The sequence below is a fragment of the Mixophyes fleayi genome, chromosome 7 (assembly GCF_038048845.1).
Source record: "Mixophyes fleayi isolate aMixFle1 chromosome 7, aMixFle1.hap1, whole genome shotgun sequence".
NCBI classification, from domain to species: domain Eukaryota; kingdom Metazoa; phylum Chordata; class Amphibia; order Anura; family Limnodynastidae; genus Mixophyes; species Mixophyes fleayi.
The window spans coordinates 11,312,219-11,338,274 of NC_134408.1; the positions used below are offsets into that span (position 1 = coordinate 11,312,219).

The 26,056-nt window shown below is 38.8% G+C and overlaps 2 gene segments (V, D, J or C); both read left to right on the forward strand.

Annotated features, from left to right (window-relative positions):
- The window catches only part of LOC142097320 (Ig kappa chain C region, A allele-like), a 139,022-nt gene that overhangs the window by 81,053 nt on the left and 31,913 nt on the right, over nt 1–26,056 (forward strand).
- LOC142097319 (Ig gamma-2A chain C region secreted form-like) lies at nt 3,654–24,714 on the forward strand. The segment is given in 7 exon segments: nt 3,654–4,053; nt 6,378–6,677; nt 9,455–9,574; nt 11,817–12,167; nt 14,807–15,157; nt 17,997–18,347; nt 24,461–24,714. Coding segments are annotated over 7 exon segments (1,548 nt in total).

The window sequence follows — 26,056 nt, forward strand, 5'->3', positions numbered from 1 at the left end:
TATTTTCTGTTAAATTCATGTATGACCATGTGAATATTGTATATAACCTTGTAATCAAAACGTGTGCTTTGCTAAATGACATGAGTTTGAAGTTATGCCAGTGTCATTAATCTTTTGAAATTAGCCAGGCCCAGGATAGATAAGGATCTTGGAGGAGTTTGAAGCCCAAAGTTGTAAACCATCTAGCCACTCAAGCAAAGCAAAGGTGAGGTGCCCAAACATATTTCTTAGTGATAGATAATTCACTTTGGAAACCTCTGTGTCATTTTGGGAATTAATCTGACTTAATTGAAAATGTAATTCCTAAGATGGCGGTGAAGAAGGGTTTACAATCTTCTGCCTTAGACAATCTGAAACTTATTTGTGTAACATAATGTATGTCTTGTTATTAAGTTTTGTAAATAATCCTTGGAATCATTTTTCAGATTAAATAAATTTAATCTAGTGTACTCTTCGTGATTCTTTGTGAATTTACAAAGCCCAGGGAGACTCATGCTACATGTATATATGATTTAAGTGTGAAACATTACTAAGTGGTTCTGGTGAACGTAAGGGTGCATTGTGAGGGACAAAACTGAAGTTGATGGGTTCTTTAGTGTAAAATCTTCAGGTATGAAGCAAAGGTTGATGGGTTGGAGAAAGGAGACAAGCTGAAAGTTGACAAAGAGGAAAACAAAACAGAGATTGGTAGGAATGAGGGTCTTAATTAGGTCACATACAGGTGTGTCTTAATTAAATTCACCTTTAGTAAAGTCCTGATTGCACTAAGTGAAATAGGATGTGCAATTGTCATTGGAAATTGTGCACTGCCACCTGTCTTCTGTAGCTGGTAATACAGTCGATCCTAACAGGTTAATATTGTCAAAATAGAATGCAAGATGTTTTAGCACAATAAGTGACTGCATGCACTGACAGCACATGAGTGTTTTTGTATGCTGGCACTTGCAGAACTATAGGCACCTGCATGCACATGGGTGTTATTGGATACTTGCACTTGTAGTATCACAAGAGATTGCACTAAAATACACTCTGATCCTGAATAAAATAATAATGTCCTCATAGGTACTAATTTGTTTTTCCACCAGAAAAAAATGCTATGCCCATAATAAATACTTCACTACCTTTATTTCTTGGTCTGATGCAATCCAATTAGAAGAAGGTAATACATATGGGAAATGAATGAAGCTCTAGTGAGTGCAGCTAAATAATTAGCCAGTCAGGAGCTGTCTCTTTTTTGTGAGTGGCCAAGGGGAGCGTTTGAGTGGGAAAAGAGCCAACGAAAGAAGATTAAATTTGGAAGAAATGCCCTAGAGAGAAAGATGTACAGGGCTTGCTTCATGTCACAACGTAACTTGCACTCAACTTACATTAATAAATAGCACGAAACTTTAGAGTAGTTTTGCCATATTCAAATACATGCAGATCTCGCGATGCGTTTCAATTTGATTCTGGGTGAAGTACACTCTCTCTAAATGTTATCTGCCTATGTTAACAGATAGAACACAGTGAAGGATACACATATGCATATGTGCAATGTAAATCACGTCACAACGCATTTTACAAACAATATTTTACCAAATAATGACGAAGACATATTACTATAATGATTAATACAAAAAAAAATGCTTTAAAAAAAAAAAAATTGGCACGCCCTTAATGTACATTGGCTTCATTCGTCCATCTGGTTCCAACCTTGAAGTCATAGGCTGTCGTAAGTGTCATTTGCATTCGGACATGAATTGCATGCAATTCCATTCGTTAGCGCAAGTTCCATTCTGGCGCTTCACGTATTGTGAAATATGCACTCTTTTTTGCAATTTATCTTATGCCTGCACTTTTGATGCAAATGTGTCAACTGTAAATGAGCCTTATAATGTAGAATGGCGTTCCATGACATGGAGAAGTGATGTGGAACTAGAAGATTGTATCAGCGGAGATTTGCCCGTGTACCCCAGCGAAACTTGATTGCTCAAAATTTTGCAGAAACTTTGCTCATTTCTATTTAGAAAGTAAAGTCTTAATTTCATTAGGTACGTCAGGCTTTGAGTTCCAGTATCTGACTGACTAATATTTAGGCATAGCTAATACAGAAATACCATATTTGAGCTTAAAATCAATTTAAAGTTAGAGTAATTACATATAGTAAATATACAGGATCTCTTACCATAAATTTGACAGCTGATGCTTTTATCCTTCCTGCACTATCTGGTATCTGTGGTGGAGGGGAGACAAGCAAAGGGAGGGTGTGAGGAGGAGAGGTCTGGCTCAGAAGCAGTGCTGGAATTCATTGATACCAACAGTTACTTTGCTAAAATTCAGCTGTCAGAGCAAAGAAGCATCTTATATACCAAAGTTTTTGTCTGGTGGGTGGTGATACTCAGCACACCTACATCTGTAACACAGGGACATTACCTGTCTTGAATGGTTTGTTCATATTAGGTACAGGTCCGTTGAAAAATTCCCAATTTGCATACCTTAAATATGACCATCACAGGTAGGTCACAGACTTTCACAGATAAATGATTGTCTATCATCCTGGTGGCCTCTTTGTACAAGGAACCATAATGAGAGGGTGCTATATGTGGCACTAATGCATGCTTGCTAACTTTGGTAAGAAGTGCTCCGGGAAATTAAGGGGAGGTGATCGTTTTTGGGGTGGGGCCAGAGGGAACACATCATTTAGCCCCGCCTCCTAAACGTCCATCACAATTTCTGACGAATTACAGCAGGGGGCGTGGCTACAATAATGCACGATTCGTGTTCTAAGCCCCGCCACTTTACTACTGAGGTAGTTAGGAAGCGGGAGACTACCTTGCTCTCCCAGGAGTCCGGGAGGAGCCCCAGATATGCGGAAGTTTCCCAGAAATTCCGGGAGAGTAAGCAGGTATGCACTAAAAGTCATGTTCCCGCCAACCTTGCAGCAGGTAAGTAATCTTTGGGATAATTGTCTGTACTTTAAATCTTGGAGGTCTCCCCCTAATTCGGGAATCTCCCGGACATTCCTGGAAAGTAGGTAACTATGGGTCAGTGTCAGGCTACAGTGAGCCGATGCTGGTTTGACCTGAAATAGTGTACTGCAGTGTGATTGGTACTGATCACCTCTCTAACATAGTCTATGCAATTTGATTAATGACAGGAACAATAAGAATTTATTTATGATGGGGCAACAAGAGTTTGTTTATGAAAGAGGCAGCACTTATTATTTCAAGATGGGGGGGACACCATTTTTAGTGTGCATGTGTGACACTACAAATGCCAACATGCACTTTCACCCAGTTCACAGCAGGTGCTAGAAGTGGAGGGGCTTTCTAAATAAGAGACATAGGCAGTAAATTCCCCCAGGACACTCTTTTGAGCCAGTTAAAGAGCTGTTATTCTATTTGTACATAAAATGCAGAAGTCTCAGTTACACACATTTGCAAATATATGAAAAGCCGCCCACCACGTCAATGTGCTCCCTCTAATAGTGTGGACCTAACTCTAAACATTGATAATCCCTATTTTGGATCAAATGTTTATATGTTTTTAAATTGAGAGCTAACTTACACGGAGGTAGCCCAAAAGCCTCCAAAGCAGTAGAACCAGCAATGATACTGATTTATGTGTGATTGTTTAGTGCTGACGTCTTCTGCAAGCTGTTCATGGAATGTCTCCATGTATAGACTGCAGAAACACACAAGTACAGTAGAATCTTAGCACATTCTGTGGGTTAGTCGTATAGCTGAACTATGGCTGTTGAAACTAAATAGGATATTTTCCATGGATGTTGGAGTAACTGAAAGTAAAAGAGCTATTAATATCCTCCACTTGTCTTATTCCCAGTTGTTATATGAGTTTAGACTTGTTATCGTCTGCTGCATATTGCCTGTCTTTCAATGTATAATGGCACGTTTATTCCTTGTTCACTGAATTACTCTATGAAAAGCGGAATTTGATTGCCAAGTCCTTGAGATAAAGAAAAAACGGAGATGTGGAATGAAAGAGATTTGTGATAAAGTGCCCAGGAAATGTTTTATACGAGATTGTTATGCTTGTTTCTCCTACATCAAACAGGTAAGTTTTATTTTCATGCATTTATTTTAACATATGAAACTTTATGTCACAATCGAGGAGAGAAATGTAAAAAAAATATATATTTTTGCTACAACACATGTAATATCTGCTTGATTTGATTGCATAATTATATATTTAAAGGGGATGGAAACCCTGCCGTCTAACAATATTTACTGAGACTGGCAGAGAGGCTGGGCAGCAGCAGGGAATACATTGCCAGATATTTAGTTCCATGAGAATCTTAAGCTCTCGCAGGCAGCTACTTTAAATAATGCAGACGGCATTATTGCAGGAAATTCCAAATAACAAGTTAATTACAGACCCCACCCACTCTCAAACAAAACCTGCCCCCAATCTTTCCAAGTTTGCCCAACAACCCAGAGTCCTGCAAAGTCTAACCAACTTTTAAAGGTTTCATCAATGGGAACATTTTCAGCTAAGATTAGTCTGTACTGCTGTACATTTAAAAAAAAATGTAGGTACATCTTAATATATTGGTACTTTATATATTTAATATTTTGACTGTTATAGGCTGACACCTGTAACAATTACTGACTGTACAAGCAGGACAAAATAGAGCAGGTTCCTATTTGCAAAAATTCATGCCCCAATTCATCCACAGCACATCAATTTCAGGCAATATTCCATCCATCACCAGACCTCTAGACTGCTTCGCATAAAACTAGCATTTTTGGCAGGTTTGCATGCCCTCCAGTTTTTAAATAAACGTTTAATTTATTCATTACTAATCATTGTATAGTGTCCCCGTTCTTTAGGTCCAACTCTGGGGCAGGATTTGTTTTTCATATTTTCAGCAACAATTGGATTAGACATGATGATACCCTGCAGTGTTAGTGTAGAAGAAATTCCGCCGGATAACAGAATTTTCCAAATACTTTGGTACTTTCAAGAAAAGAAAATCTTACACTATCACCATATACTGCAGACAACTGATCCCAGGATATCAATAGACACAGACAGAATAAAATATGGAATCTTTAATCTGTTAATATCTAGCGTATCACTATCCGATGGAGGACTCTACAGGTGTTCAGTGAATCACACGTCAGTGAAATTGGAGAGGGAAATCAGACTGGATATTCAAGGTATGAACCAGTTCCAATCAAGTAAAATTGAGTGACTGCTATTCATTGTAGACAATAGTGGCACACGCAGGGGAAGTTTCTGAGTCTCCAGAAACCCCCTCCTGCGCTAACTAAGTGCCCACCATAGCGGCACTGTACTATACAGCAGCCGCGGCGCTGTCAAAGAAGCCCCCCCTGACAATCCTGTGTGCGCCCCTGGACAAGGCGTCATAAAGTCAAACTATGTATTGTACCACCTACCATTATGATTGAGCCTGTCCCATTTAAGTGTATGCGTATAGTGAAATTGATATACAAGGATAAATGAAAGGGGAACTATCAGAAATTGGAACAATCTAATCATTGATTGATTACAGCAATACTAAACTTATTTCAATTTGTTCATTTTCTAATTTCACAAATGCAATATCAGATGTTTGCTTTAATCTTCTACTTCATAATTCTAAAGCAAAGTAAGCTGTGAGTGCAGGTGTTTTTATCAGGTTTGGTTTATACCTTTTATCCCATTTGCCAGTAGGCCTCAAGCAGAGCCCCCTGTCCCCCATGCCTCGTGCCTCATTCATTGTGTTACTTCAGTTAGCCCACTCCATAGTCCCATCAGAATAGCTTCTGGAGTGGGGACAATAATATCAATGGGCTGAATATGTGCAATGACAAGAGTAGAACCCAGGAGGATCAGAAGAAGTCTCTGCTTGTGGTCTACTCTCCATTTCTATTGTAGAGAGCCAATATGATACGAAATATTCTAAAAACCTTACAACTGAAATCTATTCAGTTAGCCCAGGGCTGTTGAAGCACACAATCAAGGCTTCATTCACACTGGGAGCTTGCTGGCCAATTACCATTAAAACAAGTGATGCAATAAAATTTTACAAGTCTATTGAGGTTAGCAAGAAAGGTGGAGCCACTAAAAGCCTGGGAGTTAGCCAACCCCTCTCACATTGTTTAGCTGATAAAATAAATATTGTTTTCACTCTCAGTTTGCAGTTTGTGATCCAGCGATAATTGAGCGGTATACAGACTGAATCCAAAAATAAAGTGAAGGGGTCGTACGAAGGGGTCCCTTGGTCTATTCCTAATCAACATTTTATTTTCACTTTGGTGGAACATGAATTTGTCTATCAAGCTTGTGTTCTTCTGTCTCAGTCAGTCTTCTGATTATCAATGCAAGAACAGTGTTAGGTATTCAGATAACATGTCTACTCTGATCTGTTACAGCCCCACCACAGATCGTGATCACTAATAAAGTCATAGTTGCAAATAAAGAGAGTGTTCTGCGTAGCTCCATCACTGGATTCTACCCAGTGGATATTGCTGTTACTTGGTTGAGGGATGGAGAGATACTGAAACCGGTCACAGTGGACAAACCTCAGACAAACCCAGATGGGACGTACAATGTGAACAGCTCAGTGACAATAACACCCACTGAGGAGGACAGAGAGCGGAACTTCTCATGTAGAGTTGAACATTATACTCTACATGAAGGTCTCCAGGAAGACTTCCAGCTGGTGTTTGGAGGTAATAATGCTAATATCCTTCTATTAATGGACAATTTATTCTGCACCATAGATTAACATTACATATACATAAACCACTATTTTTATCATTAGTGTAGAACTCTATGTTCATAACCACCCATACCACAGATAGCTACTCCAAGTGGGCAAGTAACCACAAGTTCTGAGCAGAAAGATGTATCAATAAGCCCAAGACGTACACACTGATGATCATGCAGCACAATCACTCATGTTGCACCAGATTCAAGAAGGATTCAGGTCAAAGGGAGGGTTCTTGGCTTTGATGCCATTAACATGGCACCTAATTGAGTACCCATGCAACACAAAAGTGAAAGGCTTCTCCATAACCAAATCACAAAGGAGGTTAATATAAATGGTGAGGGACAGTCTGTTCGCCAACAGCTCACTCTGTTAAGATTTTTACAATGACTATTTAATCTTTCATGTTTCCACCGTCCACTGTGTCTCCATTCTAATCATACTTCACTACCAGTGGCCGCATAGAAATGCCGATAGGCTATGACTACTTTAATATCGGTGGCTGATCATGCTGCCGCCTTACAGTAGCCACACACACTTTCCCCACCACCAGCTACAGTGCTTAATCCACCACCTTATGTATCAATTAGAGCAGAGCTAGCTTTACCTGCGGCTTCATGTCACTATTATTATTATTATTATTATTATTATCATTTATTTGTTAGGCGCCACAAGGTTTCCGCAGCGCCGTACACGGCACAAACAGTACACTATACAGGGTAAAACAATACAGAACAATAAACACAAAGTACCAGAACTTCAGAAACTCCATGCAGGCAAATACTGTAAAGACGGAGCAGAAGAACAGGTGTGGAGACAGGAGGGGAGAGGGGCCCTGCTCATATAAGCTTACATCCTAAGGGAGGGTTAACAAAATAGGGCACAAGAGGGAGCCAGTGAAGCAAAGGGGAGAGAAAAGGGAGCCAGGGGAGAAACAGAAGAGGTGAGAGGTTAAGTGGATGGTTGGTAGGCCTTGAGGCACACTCAATGTGCAGCACTGTGTACTATATTGGTGTTTGATAAATAAATAAATAGAGATAATAATAACAATAATAATAATACTTCATATGGCACAAGACGCAAAAAAAAGTTCCTACCATATAAACATCCTGTTTGCTGATGTACGTGGCCAGAAACAGGCTTGTCTCACCGCTTCCTAATGCATGTTAGATTGTGAACGTTGTTTGTGTTTAAGCATTCCCATCCGTTTATATCACTTCCCATTAATACCAGAAGCAAATGTATTATTTATGAAGTCTGACTTTTATCAGATACTTAGAATACATTAAGGTGAATTGGACATTTGTACAAAGCAACAAGAATCAGCGTACCAGTAGCTCTACAATGGAATTTGTCTACACTTTCTTCTGCTGTCTCAGTATGACAGATGGACATCTCCTGTGTTGTGGAGCATATTACGCTGACCAGTGCTCTTGTAAAGACATAGGGCCTGATTCATTAAGGATCTTAACTTGAGAAACTTCTTATTTCAGTCTCCTGGACAAAACCATGTTACAATGCAAGGGGTGCAAATTAGTATTTTGTTTTGCACATAAGTCAAATACTGACTGTTTTTTCATGTAGCACACAAATATCAACTTTAAATTTCAGTGTACAAATGAGCTATCAAGTATTTGTGTGCTACATGGAAAAACAGTCAGTATTTAACTTATGTGCAAAACAGAATACTAATTTGCAGAAAAGGTTGCTCCATTTGTTTATGGGCAGCACGGCAGCGAGGTGGTTAGCACCTCTGCCTTACAGCGCTGGGGTCATGAGTTCAATTCCCGACCATGGCCTTATCTGTGTGGAGTTTGTATGTTCTCCCCGTGTTTGCGTGGGTTTCCTCCGGGTGCTCCGGTTTCCTCCCACACTCCAAAAACCTACTGGTAGGTTAATTGGCTGCTATCAAAAATTGACCCTAGTCTCTCTCTCTCTATGTCTGTCTGTGTGTGTATGTTAGGGAATTTAGACTGTAAGCTCCAAAGGGGCAGGAACTGTTGTGATTGAGTTCTCTGTAGAGCGCTGCGGAATCAGTGGCGCTATATAAATAAATGGTGATGATGATGATGTATACATGGGCTGACCCACTAGATTTCTATATTTTGATCTTCATATTCTCTTATGTAGAGGGCTGAGACAAGTGAACTTACAATAGGTGTCCAGATTTTTATAAGGCAAAGGGAGAAGCATCCCTACAACGTTCATTACATAATGTTTTTTTTTGTCCTGTATTAAATGAAATGTGAGCAACATTGGCTATACAATGCCTTAATACAGATTACAGAATTGTAAGTACATACTATATTTTATTTCATGTATTATCTTGCACCTGGCCTCCTTACTGTTCAAATTAAAATAATGAAAAGCCGATCAGATAATACATTCCCAGGGTCCACTGCTAAGCGGAAATGACTATATATTTTATACATTACGATACACAGTACAATATGGTACACAGATACAAAACAAGGGGCTAGATTTACTAAGCTGCGGGTTTGAAAAAGTGGGGATGTTGCCTATAGCAACCAATCAGATTCTAGCTTTCATTTATTTAGTGCTTTCTACAAAATGAAAGCTAGAATCTGATTGGTTGCTATAGGCAACATCCCCACTTTTTCAAACCCGCAGCTTAGTAAATCTAGCCCAAGGTGATTTACAGCATGGTTTAAAAAAATACCTCTCACATGTACATAACGTATCGTACAATGTACATATCTAACTTATTTATTTCAACAGATACAAAGGATATTTCTATACTAAGAAGCACTGTGGTTGCTGTGTCTATGTTGGTGACCGTCGGATTAGGGATTGTTATATTAGCTTTAATAATATATTACCAAAGGTACAAGAAACAACGTAAGTATTTTACCTGCTTCCAGATTTTCTGTCTTATTTTGTAAATTCTCATAAGTTTTCGATGATTGTATTAGTGGTGGGCAACAGTTTGCTTAGGGGCCGTAACGGCCCAGCGAGGCTTCCCCTCGACAGAGTCGACACCACATTCTCTCCCTCTTTCCGCTAAGGGCTCCTGCTGTAAACATAAGATTGGTATGTGCCGGAGATGTGTGAGGCATGTGGGGGGGGGGGTCTTATGGGAATGTATGGAGATCTGATTGTCACATGGGGAGGCCTGATAGGCATGTGGGGGAAATCTAGTGGGCAGGTTTGAGAGGCATGCGGCACCTTTGAAGGTTAGAGGGCCCTTGAAGTACATCAGGCTGATCATCACTGTTTTACATGGTTAATAACAATTAAGTGAGTGAGAAATGGTTTGTTAGGATTAATTTGTTAGTATTGTTGTCCAACTGGCCAAAATTTCTTGCATTAGGATCTTATAAATTAATGTATTTTTTTAGTGTTCATCTCATTAGTGTTTCACCACCTCTCTGCAGTACCTTCCAACGGTCGTTTGACAAACAAGACAATCACCAATTTGACTGTCCAAACTTTTTGATATTTAATAATATTTAAAGGGAAGAGACTGAAATATTTATTTTTTAATGCTTGATTCCTAGAATTTGGCAAATCTGTAGTAATATCTCTGTAATATAGAGATGAGCGAAATTTTGAGTGAAGTTTTAAACTATCAAGGTTAGCTGCGTAGAGGTGAGAAGACCCAGCAAAACAATCTTCCAGTTCTGCTTCTCAGTTCCACTGAGTACCATTACAATTGTGTGGTTTGGCTGGAATAGGATTTGGAAAACTGAAGATCAAATTATTATTATGAGCTGTCTTGGGGATGTTGTATTACAATATTATTAGTATTATTATTATTATTATTTATTTATAAGGTGCCACAGATTCCGTAGTGCCGGATACAGAAGCAAGTAACAAATAGATGAGGTAATACAGATAAGCAGCACAGATGAGTGTGAGTAATGCAATGGGGATTCACACGGAGTGTAGCAAAATACATGACTGGACGAAAGAGGGAGTCAGACAGTAGACAGACATGAGACAATAAGTAGAGAGGATCCTGCCTGTGAAACCTTACATTCTAGAGGGTGAAAGACAGCAGGACCAACTGGGAGAAAATGGATATGACAGGTGAAGGAAGAGGAGGTGATGGTCAGGAGGTGGTAGGATAGGCGAGCTTGAAAAGGTGAGTTTTGAGTGAGCGTTGATGGACTGAAGGTTGGGGGAGAGTCACGTGAGGCGGGGTAAGGAGTTCCAAAGAATGGGACAGCACAGCAGAAGTCTTGGAGGCGAGCATGGGAGGAGGTGAATTGAGGCGGAGCGGAGTGGTCAGAGGTGGAGCGGAGTGGTCATGGGAAGTGCCAGTAAGGGCTTTATAAGTGAGATTAAGGAGCTTGAACTGAAAACAGATGGAGAGCCATCACACTCTACTGTAGGGATACTCGAAGTCACAAAGGATTTCTATGACTATATAAAGGTACAAGGTTATCTGTGCAAACTTCCAATACCTGTAATAATCTACAATAGGTGGCTTGTTATTCGTTATAACACACAAGTGTTCCCACGAAACTTTAAAGTGATAACTTCAGAACTTACTTATTGTAACTAGTGACGTCAGAAGCCTTTATTTATACATATATTTCTTATAATTAGTTATTTAACTTGAATTATGGATTGTTATTATATTGATCTTCAAATACATGGGGGTATATTTACTAAACTGCGGGTTTGAAAAAATGGGGATGTTGCCTATAGCAACCAATCAGATGCTAGCTTTCATTTATTTAGTACTTTCTACAAAATGACAGCTAGAATATGATTGGTTGCTAAAGGCAACATCTATAGGCAACATCTCCACTTTTTCAAACCCGCAGTTTAGTAAATCTAGCCCATGAACTGGGATTATGAAGATAAACGAGATGATACATTTTTGTTAATGTAATGTTTAACTCCATCAATAAATGAAAATGAAATTACTTTTTAATTTGACAGTGAATGGAATTTTCCATTAAAAGGTTTTAATTTTGCTGTAAAAAATATAACTTTTGATTTACAGTAAGAGGTGTGTACTCTAATTTACTATCTCATGGTGCAATTGAGACTTTTGAAGGACACATTTTTTATTTACGCCATTGGTGTTAATTATTTTTGTGCTGTTATTATTTTTGTTATTATGTTACAGATTTTCCTTGTCCCCCAGTGATGGGTGAAATCATAAAACTACCAGTAGCAAACGGCACAGAAGCCAAACTGCAGTGTAGGATCTCTGGGTATTTCCCTGGTGATCTGGATGTGAAGTGGGTGAGGAGAGAAGCTGGAAAGCAGGAATTGTATGAAGTGTCTCCCAGTGATAAATACAAGATCCCAGTAATGGAGATCACACAACAGTCTGATAAGACTTACACCTGCACAGCCAGTCTGATTGTATCTGTGTCAGCGCTAACAGAACATGGGGCAGAATTTATCTGCCGGGTGACACACCCCACTCTGGTGACACCGCTGGAGAAGAGGACGGGAGAGCTCAGTGTCACAGGTGAGTTTTAAGGTGCAATGATTTAATTTGTTATGTACTCTACATTTTTTGTGTGTGTAGTCACTTAATGTCCGGAGTTTTGTTGTCAAGCGTAAGGAGAACAGTTGTTCAGGCGGATGATGTACACTTGGGGGCTACAAGAAAATGTATGCTAAAAAGGTGGAGACAAATGTATGTAAATTAACTATACTCTATTTATAATTCTAATTGAGAAATATCGGTAAGCAGGGGACAGGAGAAAGAAGAAAATACAAGAGGAAAAAGAAGAAGGGAGAGAGGATAAGAGGTAAATCAGAAGGGTTACAGATAAGGAAAGGAAAAGCAGAGAAGCTATAGGGAAACGATGGGGGTTTATGGTAGAAGGGAGGTCATAGCAAGTAGATGTTGCCGATAGTGCAGTTGTGAACAGGAAACTGTTTTGGTTCATGGAGGTAATATGCTAGAATTATAGTTAGTCAGTCAGTGGTGGAACTGGAAATTTAGAAATGGTGTATGGGAAATGTAAATTAATACAATATGATAGTTTTACAATCAAAGCAGTAGGAGAAATGCTGGTATGACATACCATCGTATTCCAGCCCACTTTGAGCATTGAAAGTCTTGTGAATAAATTATAAGATTTTGGACAATAGAGGATGAAGAAATATTCAGTGGATGTAAAAACATAAGTTAGGAGCACAACAGTGGGATATTAATAATAGGTTCTATTGACAATTTGTTTTGCAGCCCCTATTCAGAAAGAGAAAGAACTCATTGAACCCACCAAGGAAGTCACTACATGGGCAAAACGCTTTTATGTATTACTGTCACGAACGCCCGGACTGTCTCAGATACAGCATTTAGAAACGGCTGGTCGTGACTGGAGTTAGCTTGGTCACTTACCAATGAATACACCTTTTCTGCCACCACAAAGGATTTACTATGGAGTTCTTGCGCTCACCAGAACCACTTATTAATATTGCACACTTAAATTACATACACATGTAGCATGAGCCTCACTTAGCTTCGTAAGTTCACAAATAATCACAGAGAATATGCTAGATTAAATGTATTTAATTTGAAAAATGTTTTCAAGGCTTAATTACAAAACAGTTAATAACAAGACATCCAAAATAAGTTGCACAAATAAGTTTCAGAAATAAAAGAAATAAAACCAGAATCACTAACTTACTAGTTTAAGACTTGTGAGAGAAGTACACTTTGGGAGCAATGGCACATTTCCACCTTGACAGGTCTCCCCATAGAATAAGAACAATATTACTGGATAAGGCGATGGATTTTAACTTCTCACCCTGCTCTTGCCCCCATGTTTGGAAATTAACTATGTCAATCCAATGTCAGGTCATTACACAGAATGACACAGGGCTTTCAAAGTAAGTTACCTATTTCCTGAGATTTATATCTGACATCTCAAAGGATAGGATTTTTCACCTCTGCTCTGCCTGGCTGGTCAGACTGTATACACAAACTCTGTCACACCTTAGAGAGGTCATCTGTCTGGCCTGGTTACTTTCAAAAGACTCTTGACACTTGCATAGGTCAAACTGATGTCATTCAGCAAAGCACACTTATTAGATTATTTTACAAAGTAACAAACAAAATACACACGGGCATACATGGATATTCAGGCGAAAGTAATAATTAGTGATTAGGTGCAATACAAAATCACCACACCTTCCCCTAAACCTAAGGAAGCAGAACTATGACCCATCACTGTCTCTCCTGCCCATTCACTACTTCTGCCCCTTGGCGAGAGAGGCCATCTGCATTTCCATGTTCTGTGCCCTTCCGATGTTGAATGGTGAAGTTATTTTGCTGCAGAATTAAATTCCAGTTTAAACATTTTCTATTATCCCCACAAACTCTACTCAGAAAGTAATAATTAGTGATTAGGTGCAATAAATAATCGCCACAATTACCTTCTACTTATTTTCAAATATTTTACAGAACATATCCGTAAATAATCTCACATTTCACACTCCAAAACAATTTTTCACTCTCATGCACATACCCTCCACACAGAACCAAGGTGCCCACCTCCTGGCTTGGCAAGGTGGCATGCTAGGGAAAAGCTTTGGGTTCCCATTGCTTGGTACATAGACAAGGTTGGACATCATTAACTGCAGGCAGACAATGCAGTGTTTGATCAACCTGTGAATGTATAGGCTGGATGGGGATAAGGGTGCAGGGAAATTGCAGATTGGACAATCACTTTGGACAACAAAAGTTTTATTTGCAGCAGATCTTAGAAGTAACTTGCATTGGAGCCAAATCTTGTTCCAGGCTTGGTATTGACCGGTATCAACTAAAAGCCACTAGGAGCTGGTTGTCTCTACATTTTTATTGTTTTACCAGTGGTCAAAGTAGAAATTTAGAAGTCGCGGTACGGAAAATGTAATGGCAATGTAAGTGATAGATTTATAATTTAAGCAGTAGGAGAAGTGGTACTATGGCATACCAGCATATACCAGCCCACTTTGACCACTGGTTTTAACAATAAAGTACTAAAGTTTAATTTTAAAATAGATAGATATGTTTAGTATGGAATTATTCATTGGAGAAACTTTGAAAAACGCTTCTTCCACTTTCGCCATTAGTGTTATATTTTTGTACTGTCCTTGCTATTGTTTGTGTTACAGGATTCCCCAGTCCTCCAGTGATGGATGAAGTCATTACACTGTCATTAGTTTACAGCACAGAGGCCAAACTGCAGTGTACAATCTCCGGGTATTTCCCTGGCGATCTGGATGTGAAGTGGTTAAGGAGAGAAGCTGAAAAGCAGGAATTGTATGAAGTATCACCAAGTGATAAATACAAGATCCCAGAAATGGAGATCACACAACAGTCTGATAAGACTTACACCTGCACAGCCAGTCTGATTGTATCTGTGTCAGTAAGAAAAGAGCATGGGTCAGAATTCATCTGCCGAGTGAAACACCCCACTCTGGAGGCACCGCTGGAGAAGAGGACGGGAGAGCTCAGTTTGACAGGTGATTTTTAAGATGGTATTAGTTAAATTGCTATGTACTGTGCAATTAGGGTGTAATTTAGAGTTGGATACAGGTGCATTTGCAATCACATAAAATCTGTTGCAATACGCATGCGCACTGACACCTGAACTTGGGGGCGTTCACGAGCAAGTGCAGTATGGGTGTGCAGACACAATAAGCACATCTCTGTCATGTGTCTTATTTTGGGTTAAGTGTATCTTTGAACTTTTACTTACCAAGCGTAAATTTTGTGCGTACACGAGACGGGTGCAGTTTTTGAGTTGATGATGATGATTGCTGCATATTTGCTCCAGATGCGTCTATATCCCCTTATGGTAAGATTCATGTAACTCAGGGTACAGACAGGGCCGGATTAAGACACTGTGGGCCCCTGGGCTAGGGGTATTGTGAGGCCTACATATTTTATGTCCCCAAGCCCAATTATAATCCATTTTATCATATTATAATGGGTTTTTTTGTATTATATTTTTTCCTTTTTGTTATTCATGATGCTCCCCCTCCCCGGTCATGATGATCTCCATCCTAGTCATAATAATGTATTAGATCTGCTCCCCGCTGCTCCTCTATCCCCCCCCCCTTTCCTGATCACTCGCTTGCCTCCTAATTACTTGTGGTCCACTGGTCCTCCTCACCGTCCTCTCTACACTGCAGCAGGCGCTCTTCAGTCACTGTAGGTGTGGGTACAGTGCACAGTAATCTCCCTAGTGAGGAGATCTTGTGAGAGTGAGATTATAACTCATAGTCTCATTCTCACAAGATCTCCTTACTAAGGAGATTACTGTGCACCGCACCGGCACCTACTGTGACAACAGGCAGCTAACAGCATCACATTTGCTGTTAGCTGCCTGGCATCTATTGGCCCTGGAAACAGACATGGAAACATAAGTGTGTAGACAATTTTAATTTCAACTCTTAATCACCATTTTAGAGTGTAACAAGATTAAAGGTGACCAGATTATAGTGGTCTGATTGTTCAAATCAAAATTACGCATCAGTGTACCATGCAGCTCGATACAACATTTTATTACGTTGCACATGCCGTGTATTGACATGTAACATTTTTGTGAAGGGTTCACAAATACAATTTTTAATTTTGTGCCTATATTTACTTTTGTTCAACAAAGTAAGTTTTGGTGGCAAGTATACAATATGGACCCACATGTAATATCTACTCGTAAAAAAGCAGTCAACAATGATGGTGGATAATTTACTATATACACCCCAATATGATGACTAGTGTAAAATGCTGAATCCAGTCTTGTGGCTAGTATTAGATATTCACCCAAACCTAATGGCTAGACCCTCGTCAGATAGCTAATTTAGTATGTGGACCTCAATTTGGTGGCTAGTATACAAAAGAATAAGTCAAGTCTAATAATTTAACTAAAGTCTAGAAATTTATATACAAAACAGATCTGAATCCTTATAGCAAATGCACAAAGCAAATACAAGTCAAGGTGCCTTATATATGAGGGGTTGTGGTGGCTATTATGAACAGGTTATCCCCCATTCCCAGTAGCTAGAGTAGAAAGAAAACCCAGAGGCATAGCTGTCATGGAGTGCTGGTTTCAGGTTCTGGAACATATTGGTGAGAGTATTGTTATATGGCAGTCACAGTCCATAAACCAGGGTAAAGGAGCAGAATCGAAGTAACACAGTCATTGATGTAGACTACTAATGGGTGGGAAAAAACATAACATAAGTGATGGAATAAAACAGTTTGTAAAATCACAAATGCTGATGTCTTAAATAAGATTTTGAATAAGAATGGATTATATAAGTGAATGGGTAGATTGTATTCATGAAAGACCATAGGGTAGTTTGGTTTGTAGAACAACTAAATGAATAGGAAGTATGGGTTAAAAGATGGGGGTATGGGAAGAAGTTGAACAAAAAGGTGTGGTATCAGGAGATAGGATATACAATATATTATGTACTGTAAATTATAAGAATATGAAGGGCTACATTTACTAAACGGCGGGTTTGAAAAAGTGGAGATGTTTCCTATAGCAACCAATCAGATTCTAGCTGTCATTTTGTAGAATGTACTAAACAAATGACAGCTAGAATCTGATTGGTTGCTATAGGCAACATCTCCACTTTTTCAAACCTGCAGTTTAGTAAATTTAGCCCGAAGTCACAGAGGAGTTCAGTGACCCTATAATGGTACAAGAATGCAGGAGTAGGGCTTTTATACAGGTCACATGAATCCACGCTTCTAATATCTGTAATAATTTTTAGTAGGTGGTTTGTTATACTTTATAATAAACATTATTTCTATCAGGTGTTAAAAAAAGCCTTGTGAGAAGTGGATGTTCTAAAATTCATAATAGCGTCCTACATACAACATCCGTCGCCCTCAACATGGTGCGGAAACACGGTGTACACAGTTCACAGAGAGCTCTACATGCCCACTGTCAGGTGCTCTGACAAGACTTGTTGGCATTATCTGCAGAAACATTGAAGTTCCCAACCTGCCAATGTGCGGGCTAGATAGGGGCATGGGGCCAGCCAATTGCAGAACAGGCAATACTTAATCCAGCACTGGTGGTGATTGTTGTTAACTAGTCAGCTAGTCACCCAGTCGTAAGACACTATGAATTGGTTGCTGCTGTTGCTGCTGTAGGAACTGGTTGCTGCTGTAGTTTTCTGTTTTAAAGATTTAAAATTGTGTTTTATTAGAATTGGACCTATTTAATGCCAAATTTACAGTAGTGTTAAATCGAATGTTATTTTTGAAAATTTGAAGGTCGCTTTTTCATTTTCACCATTGATATAAAAAAAAATTGTGCCTATTTTATACCTCTTTGTCGTACAGACTTTCCTTCCTTCCCGGTGATGGATGAAATCATAATACCGCCATTAGTACCTGGCATAGAGGCCCAACTGCTGTGTAGAATCTCTGGGTATTACCCTGGTGATCTGGATGTGAAGTGGTTAAGGAGAAGACCTGGAAAGCAGGAATTGTATGAAGTGTCTCCCAGTAATAAATACAAGATTCCAGTAATGGAGATTGAACAAGAATCTGATAAGACTTACACCTGTACAGTCAGTCTGATTGTATCTGTGTCAGCATGGACAGATCATGGGTCAGAATTCATCTGCCGGGTGACACACCCCACTCTGGAGACACCGCTGGAGAAGAGGACGGGAGAGCTCAGTGTGCCAGGTGAGTTTTAAGGTGGTATTAGTTCAAATTCAATGTACTGTACATTTAGGGCCTGATGCTGTGTTAGATCCATGTCAATTTTTAATATAAAATAAGGTTTTAATAAGCATATGTGCACAAATATATGTATGGCTATGTGCATATGTGGATTCAGCTGAATCTTACACTTGCAACCTCTTATGATTATAAAGGCGGGACAGGGGAAGGAAGAGGTGGGCAGGCATTGGCCAAGCACAGTAAAGGTGAGTTCTTGTAATTGGGAAAGAGACTGACCTGCCTACAGGTGAATAAATGTCTGCCAGGAGCTATATCTGTTGCAGATGGAAAAGTGCCTGTGCAACGCTCTATGTATGTGAAATAAAAGCATAACTACTATTTTAATACAAAGTGCTGAAGAAAAAACTGAGGCCCTTTGGGTGACCATAAACATGGGAGAGAAGTCTGTTCTTCATACTCGGGTGCTCTATAGACCACCAGGTCAGGAAGAGGAACTGGACAGGAACCTCTTGCAGGACATCACTAAAATGACATTAAAAGGAGTGGTAATAATCGTAGGAGACTTTAATCTACCTGATGTGAACTGGGAGGGGTCTTTTGCATGTTCCACTAGAAGTAGGGACATTATGATCTCCTTGCAGGGAACATCCCTCAAGCAAATGGTTAGGGAGCCCACTCGCAAAGACGCAATATTAGACTTAATACTTACAAGTGGTGAGAGAATATCTGATGTAAATGTGGGTGAGAACCTAGGATCCAGTGACCATCAAGCAGTATGCTTTAGTATAATTACAGAGACTGACTCACAGCACTTAAAAACAATGGTGTTAGACTTTAGGAAGGCTGACTTTGTAGAGATGAGAAAGTGTGATTGTGACTCTTTGGCAGAGCAGTGGAACTTGAAAGAAGTGCAGGAGAGGTGGGAAAATTAAAGTGTGCAAAACTTAAAGCAATTGACCTTTGTATCAAAAGGATTAGGAAAAGCACAGGGAAAAGGAAGCCAGTGTGGTTTGCAAAAGAAGTAGCAAGTATTGTGAGCAAAAACGATGGCCTTTCGGAAATATAAGCAGACTCAGAATAATGAAAACAAAGAGGTGTATCTTGTTAGACAGAAGGAGGCTAAGAAGGTAATCAGATGTGCAAAGGCACAAGCTGAAGAGAAAATGGCCCAGTCCGTAGGTAAAGGGGGCAAAACTGTTTTAGGTATATAAGTGAAATGAGAAAAACAAAAGGAGGAATAATAAGACTAAAGACAGAGAGTGAGAGTCTTGTTGAGGGAGACAAGGTAATAGCAGATCATCTTAATAATTATTTTTGCTCAGTATTCACTACAGAAAGTGCAGGGAAGGAGCCACAGTTAAGTTGCAAGTATATTAATAAAAAGAGGTAGATACAAGTACAATTACAGAGGAGAAAGTCCTAACAGAGCTCTCAAAACTGAAAGTGGATGAATCAATGGGGCCAGATGGGATATATCCAAGTAGTGGCAGAACTACCATTGGTGCAACAAGTGCTGTGCATCTGGGCGGATGGAGATAATGGGGCCCATGGCATGGGGAACTAATGAGCTGTGGACCCTGGTTCCCTCCTTCCAGCTTTCCTGCACTGGAGCCCACAGCTTGCTAGTTCCACCTCTGTATCCAAGGATAATAAAAGACCTAAAAAAAGGTGCTGGAAACACCATTAACAGAATTATTCAACCAGCAACTTGCTATGGGAGGACTGGAAAAGAGCAACTACAGACCAGTGAGCCTTACATCAGTAGTATTTGAACAATGATAGGAAATTACTTGGCATCCTGTTGAACAGATAGACTAATAGTCTATCTCAGATGTACTACTTAAATATCTGGATAATCTGTGCCAGCAATAGCTTCCAGAGTTTACAGCAACAGACCTACAATTAGACAGGTCACACAGAGCCCTTCAGGCAAAACCAACCCTTAATCTCCCTCCTAGGTAAATAATTGTCCAATATTATTACTTCTGTTCCAAACTACTTTTATTAGCTGCAGTCAAAAATCCACCATCAGAATTAATTCACAGATCTTTAGGAGCAATTCCATCTCCCATCTGTTCACTTCTTTCAATTCCTCCAGATCAGATACTTATTCAACTCAATCCTGGTATTGAGAGAAGTTATATAAATTGGTTGGTTTCAAATGATTATATAGAGGGGGAAGAGTAATATATTCTATTTCTTTGTAGAGGAGTCCCCAATCATCTTAAAGAAAAAACCAAACTGATTTTACACTGATTGTTCAATCCCCTTGTTGTTATAATGTAACTATATTGTTACCAGTGATTACTAGCTATGTAATTGTTTCTTCTCAGAACTGGCACTATGCCATAAATGTTCATGCAGCGAGTCGGCAGTACGAGATATTCTCCTTGTATCTGCTATAAATAGATAAGAGTTGGTTTTAAAGATAGTGCTATATATCTAGCACATACATTATATTTCTAAAAGATAAATGTTAAAGCCAACAGATTAGTTTATAGCCGTTGACGATCTTGTATCCCACCAGCTATTTATAGAAGGTGTATTATCCACCTAGTACATAGCAATTGATGTTATGGAGTATCGCTTAGGGATAATTTTTCATTCAATTCCCTCTTATATCGGAGGAGTAACAAAGAAAATATGCTCAACTTCATATGGATCAATAGTTGAGGTAGTGGGCGATTGATATTCCTAGTATTACATTTAAACAGAGCTGATCACACACAGCGTACGCCGACACGCATTTCGCTGTGAGAGCTTAGTCTTGGCATTGAGAGAAGTTATACAATAAACTGTATTGGAATATTTTTCTAGGTTTAATCAAACCCCAGAAGTTTAATCTCAAAAGAGTCTCATAATGATGCATGGCCAACAAAGATAGTCCACGAAATAAGATGGGAGAATACATGATGATGATGATGATGATGATGATAATGATGGGGGGAAGACATGGGGAGACCTTAGAGATAGAAGAATAGTCTAAAGTAACAAAGAATCCAATTTCCCTACAAATAAAAGAAAATGCTTATAAACTTCTCTGCATAATGAGCATGAATGAAACTGCTGCATATCTATAGATATGACTTGTAACTTTGAATCAGGATATTACGCCAAAAAGATCATTATGAAATATTTATAAATATGTTGAATTTAAGACCCTGGAATGAATGCTTGAGGAAAAACTATAAACAAGTGAAATTAACTTGTAAGCAGGAACCATAATAAACTACATGATCATTGATTTATATGTATGTATAGGAGAGAAGATATTGAATAATAAGATTGGATATTGTGTTTAGAGAATATACACTGAGTACATATATATATATATATATATATATATATATATATATATATATATATCTCTCAAGTAAGAAGATATATGAATACAACAAAGGATAAATGAGATAAATACAGAGGAAGGATAGATCAAACACTTAGAGAGCTTAGAGGTACATTGATACAGAATGAATATAATATATATATATATATATATATATATATATATACAATACTGTGCAAAAGTTTTAGGTATGTGTGGAAAAAATGCTGCAAAGAAAGGATGCTTTCGAAAATAGAAGTGTTAATGTGTCAAAGGTAATGAACAGAAGAGAAATCTAAATCAGATTAATATTTGGTGTGACCACCCTTTGCCTCAAAGCAGCATCAATGCATCAATTATTCTAGGTGCACTTGCACACAGGTTTTGAAGGAACTTGGCAGGGAGGTTGTTCCAAACATCTTGGAGAACTAACCACAAATCTTCTGTGGATGTAGGCTTGCTCAAATACTTCTGTCTCTTCACGCAATCCTAGACAGACTCGATGATGTTGAGATCAGGGCTCAACACTTCCAGGACTCCTTGTTCCTCCTTGCACTGAAGATACTTCTTAATGCCTTCTGATACAGCCAGATATTTAAAATGATGACTCATCAGTCCAGAGCATCTGCTGCCATTTTTTGCACACCGGTTCCTATGTTTTTGTGTATAGTTGAGTTGCTTGGCCTTGTTTCCATGTCGAAGGTATGGATTTTGTCTGCAATTCTTCCATGAAGATCACTTCTGACCAGACTTCTCTGAACAGTGGATGGGTGTACCTGGGTCCCACTGTTTTTTTCAGTTGTTAGCCGAGGGCTGAAGAGCACTACAATAATGAGTGTCTGCAGGCAACAGTGCAGCATGGTGGAGGTTCCTTGCCAGTTTGGGGCTGCATTTCAGCCCCATACACGAACAACTTCTTACCTTAAATCAAACTGTGCTTCTATTGTTTGCATAAAAAAAACAACATGAAGTCTTGACAGGATGACACCAGACAGCAATTGCCTACACCTCTTGGATGACCCTAGACACCGACCAGCTCTTCTAGCATCAGTCACACACCTCGCAGCACAGTGCAGGTTTAAATACCATAAACCCCTCCCTTTAATCTAATAACCTCATTAGACCATCAATGGGAGCTCAGCCTAGGAGTCTTGCTATGCAAATATTTATATAGATAAGCACAACACACACATCAGACATCTTTAATCACTCCTTATTTCTTCTCTTTTTACATACTATCTTGTTTTTAATTTTGTCCAACATTTTAAACATGCACAATAATTAATTTTAAATAGTTTTTTTAAGAAGAATATAATAAAGGCAACATTTTAATTACTTTCAGTGTGCACATTGATGACAGACTCTTTCTTGATCCGTAAAATGTAACATCTAATTGGTGCCAGCTCACTGATTATTACCTCCAATCTATTCTAACAAAAATGAGATCTTATCCGAAGGACTCCCCAGATACCTTAAAAACATTAAATTGCAAGAATGTGACTTTTTAGTGACAACAGATGCAAGTTCCATATAACATTATCCAACTTGAAAAGGGTACAGACATTATTGAATTTTTTTTTAAACAGGAATTTGAGAACATGAGATTTGGTGAAGGAATGGATACAGTTCATCCTCATTAATGATTATGTTCATGTTAAAAAAAATATATTCTTTGCAAAAAAACTGGCACAGCAATGGGAACTAGGATTGCCCTCAGTTATGCTAATCTATTCACATTGGGAAAATCTTGTTATTTGGAATGACCATGAGCTGTGGGCAAACCTAGCGTCCAGGAACAGGTATATTGATGATATTTCTTTTTCATTTGGAGAGTAATTGAAACAGAACTCTAAAGTTTGTGTCAAAATCTAAATGATAATTTATTTATTATTGATATACCCCACTCCATTAGTCAAACAAATGTTGGCATTTTAGATCTCTCTATATAGTGAGGAAGAAGTGATTCCCACAAAGAACTTTATTAATCCAACTAACAGACAAATGGAATGAGAGAACAGTTTCTTAATAAAAGATAGACAACATATATAGTTGACAAAGCTTTTAATGAGGTGTAAATGGTAGATAGAGCTACTTTATGGAAATCACAGGAGAAAACAATAATTTAAAGGGTTCTGAGTTAGCTTTTGAGACACAACATAATGCCCACTATAAATGTAACAAATATATTATAACATTCTAAAGTCATTCATAATAGAGCTCAAAGCCTCAAAAAAACATCTAGTAAAATGCTGTTTTCTTAACGAGAAAGAAGATAAAAAAGCTAATAAAATCTGTTGATTTTTATAGATGCGAAATGTGCATTGCCTGCTGTTAGACATGGAAAAAAATGAAGGGATAAAAACAGTTCCAATGTAACAGTCGCAAATATTCCATATGACATGATAAGTGTAATAGTAAGAATGTGATAAATTTGTTGGACTGGCAGTGTAGGAAATAACTTGTATGGCAGAGTTCATGAATGGAAGAAATGTATGTATCTTCAGAGATACGGTTAAAAAGTTTTTAGCTGTTGAACAGAATACAGACAATTGGAGGAATAAAGATTAAGGAAATTAAATTCAAGTCAAAGATGAAATCAGTGATTTACAGTATAAATGCATTGTACACAGAGGGCTTAAATCCTGTTTTTGAACTTAAATGGTTTCTATGAGAAGGAGATTTGTTTTAAGGCCATTATATAGAAAAATATATTTTCAATATCATTGGATATCATCTGTTCATTCAGGTTTAATTGTTCTAAACAATCTGATCTGTGTTCTTATATCTGCAGAAATATGGAGTGCAAAGAACAAAAGATAACGTAATAAGAACTAAGCCAGACATGGACAGGAAGAACCAGGATTCTCCAATAGTGGACATTCGGATAATAAAAATAAACAAAACCAGCAAAAAGAAAAAAGAATGCCGGATGACCAGCAACATTACAATTATTAAAAATAAAATTGTAACAATACTTTCTAAATATATAGGAAAAAGCAGAAAGTGAATATTCTCAAGGTATTAAAAAGAAGACATAGTTTTTTATCTACTCGGTCACTTAATGGTGCAAGAAAAGTCCAGTTGAGATCTGACACTGATGGCTCTGGCCTACTGATATTTGTGAGTCAGTAGGTGTATGCCCAAATTCAGGAAATGTGCCAATTATCACTGGTACTGCGCAACCTTAAAGCTTTTGTCATATAGAAATTGGAGTATTGACTCACAAACAAGCAATATCAATGATCACCTTCTGATAGTGATGGTTGTGCATGTCAGTGGTGGATTAAGGTGATCTGCAGCCTAGGCCGTACATATGGCATGGGCCTTCACCTCACACATGAGTCTCAAATACATGCAGAATATACTGTACAATATGTGGCAATGCACACACTGAAAGTGTGTAGCACACCGCAAAGTGTACATTTGACATGTTTTCAACACTCACTTGGTCCTGGGTCATATTATGCCCGATCATCTCTCCTTGTTACACATTGTGCCCTCAACCCTCTCTCACCTTGTCACATATGACTTCACCCTCCCTTACATTGTAAAATATTACTCTCACCCTTTCTCCCACTGTCACATATTATATGTGACAATGGGAGGTAGGATGGAGAATATTTGTTGCATGGGGAGAAAGGTAGGAACATATTTAACAAGGGGAGACTGATACAGCACATGAGACATATGCTGTTCACACTCTACCGATGTCATATTAGATTCCCTATAAATCTCCCATTGTCACATATGCCCCAAGCCTACCCCCACACCACAATTTCCTACATGTTGCAGTGTCCGGTGGAGGAGGGTTCTCATCACTGCTGCACCATGTGAGAAGTAACTGCAGACCGCCAGTGACTCACACTGATGATGACACTGGCACACTGCATGGACTGCACGCATCATAAAACAGCAGAGTTAAAATGACTGTTATATGAAGGCAGTTCCCTTTCACCAGCAAAGCATTGTTGAAGTGGGACATAGCACCCAATTTTCCTCCTATCAGGACAAAGTGCCACCAGTATCAGGACAGTTGGTAGACTGTGCTGTTCTTTCCTACCTGCTTTTGCAGCATTGACTATCTGTTGTTGCTGTATTATATTCAGTTGTTGCTTGGCCTGAGCCTGGAAAGCTGGGGCCCTGTTTGAAAAGTGGTAGGTACTATTCAACACCTGGTATTCTGAGCAAAAAGTGAACAGTTAAGGCTTCCCTCTCCCCAACTAGTTCTTACAACAAAAACTAACCACCCATATCTAATAAACAGGCCTACTTCTCCCAAACTGCCCCAGCATTAAATTTATAGCATTTGCATTTAATAAACAAGCCTCTTTACCCATAACTAGCCCCATCAGTAAATGATTATCCCTCATGCTTAATACAGTGGCCC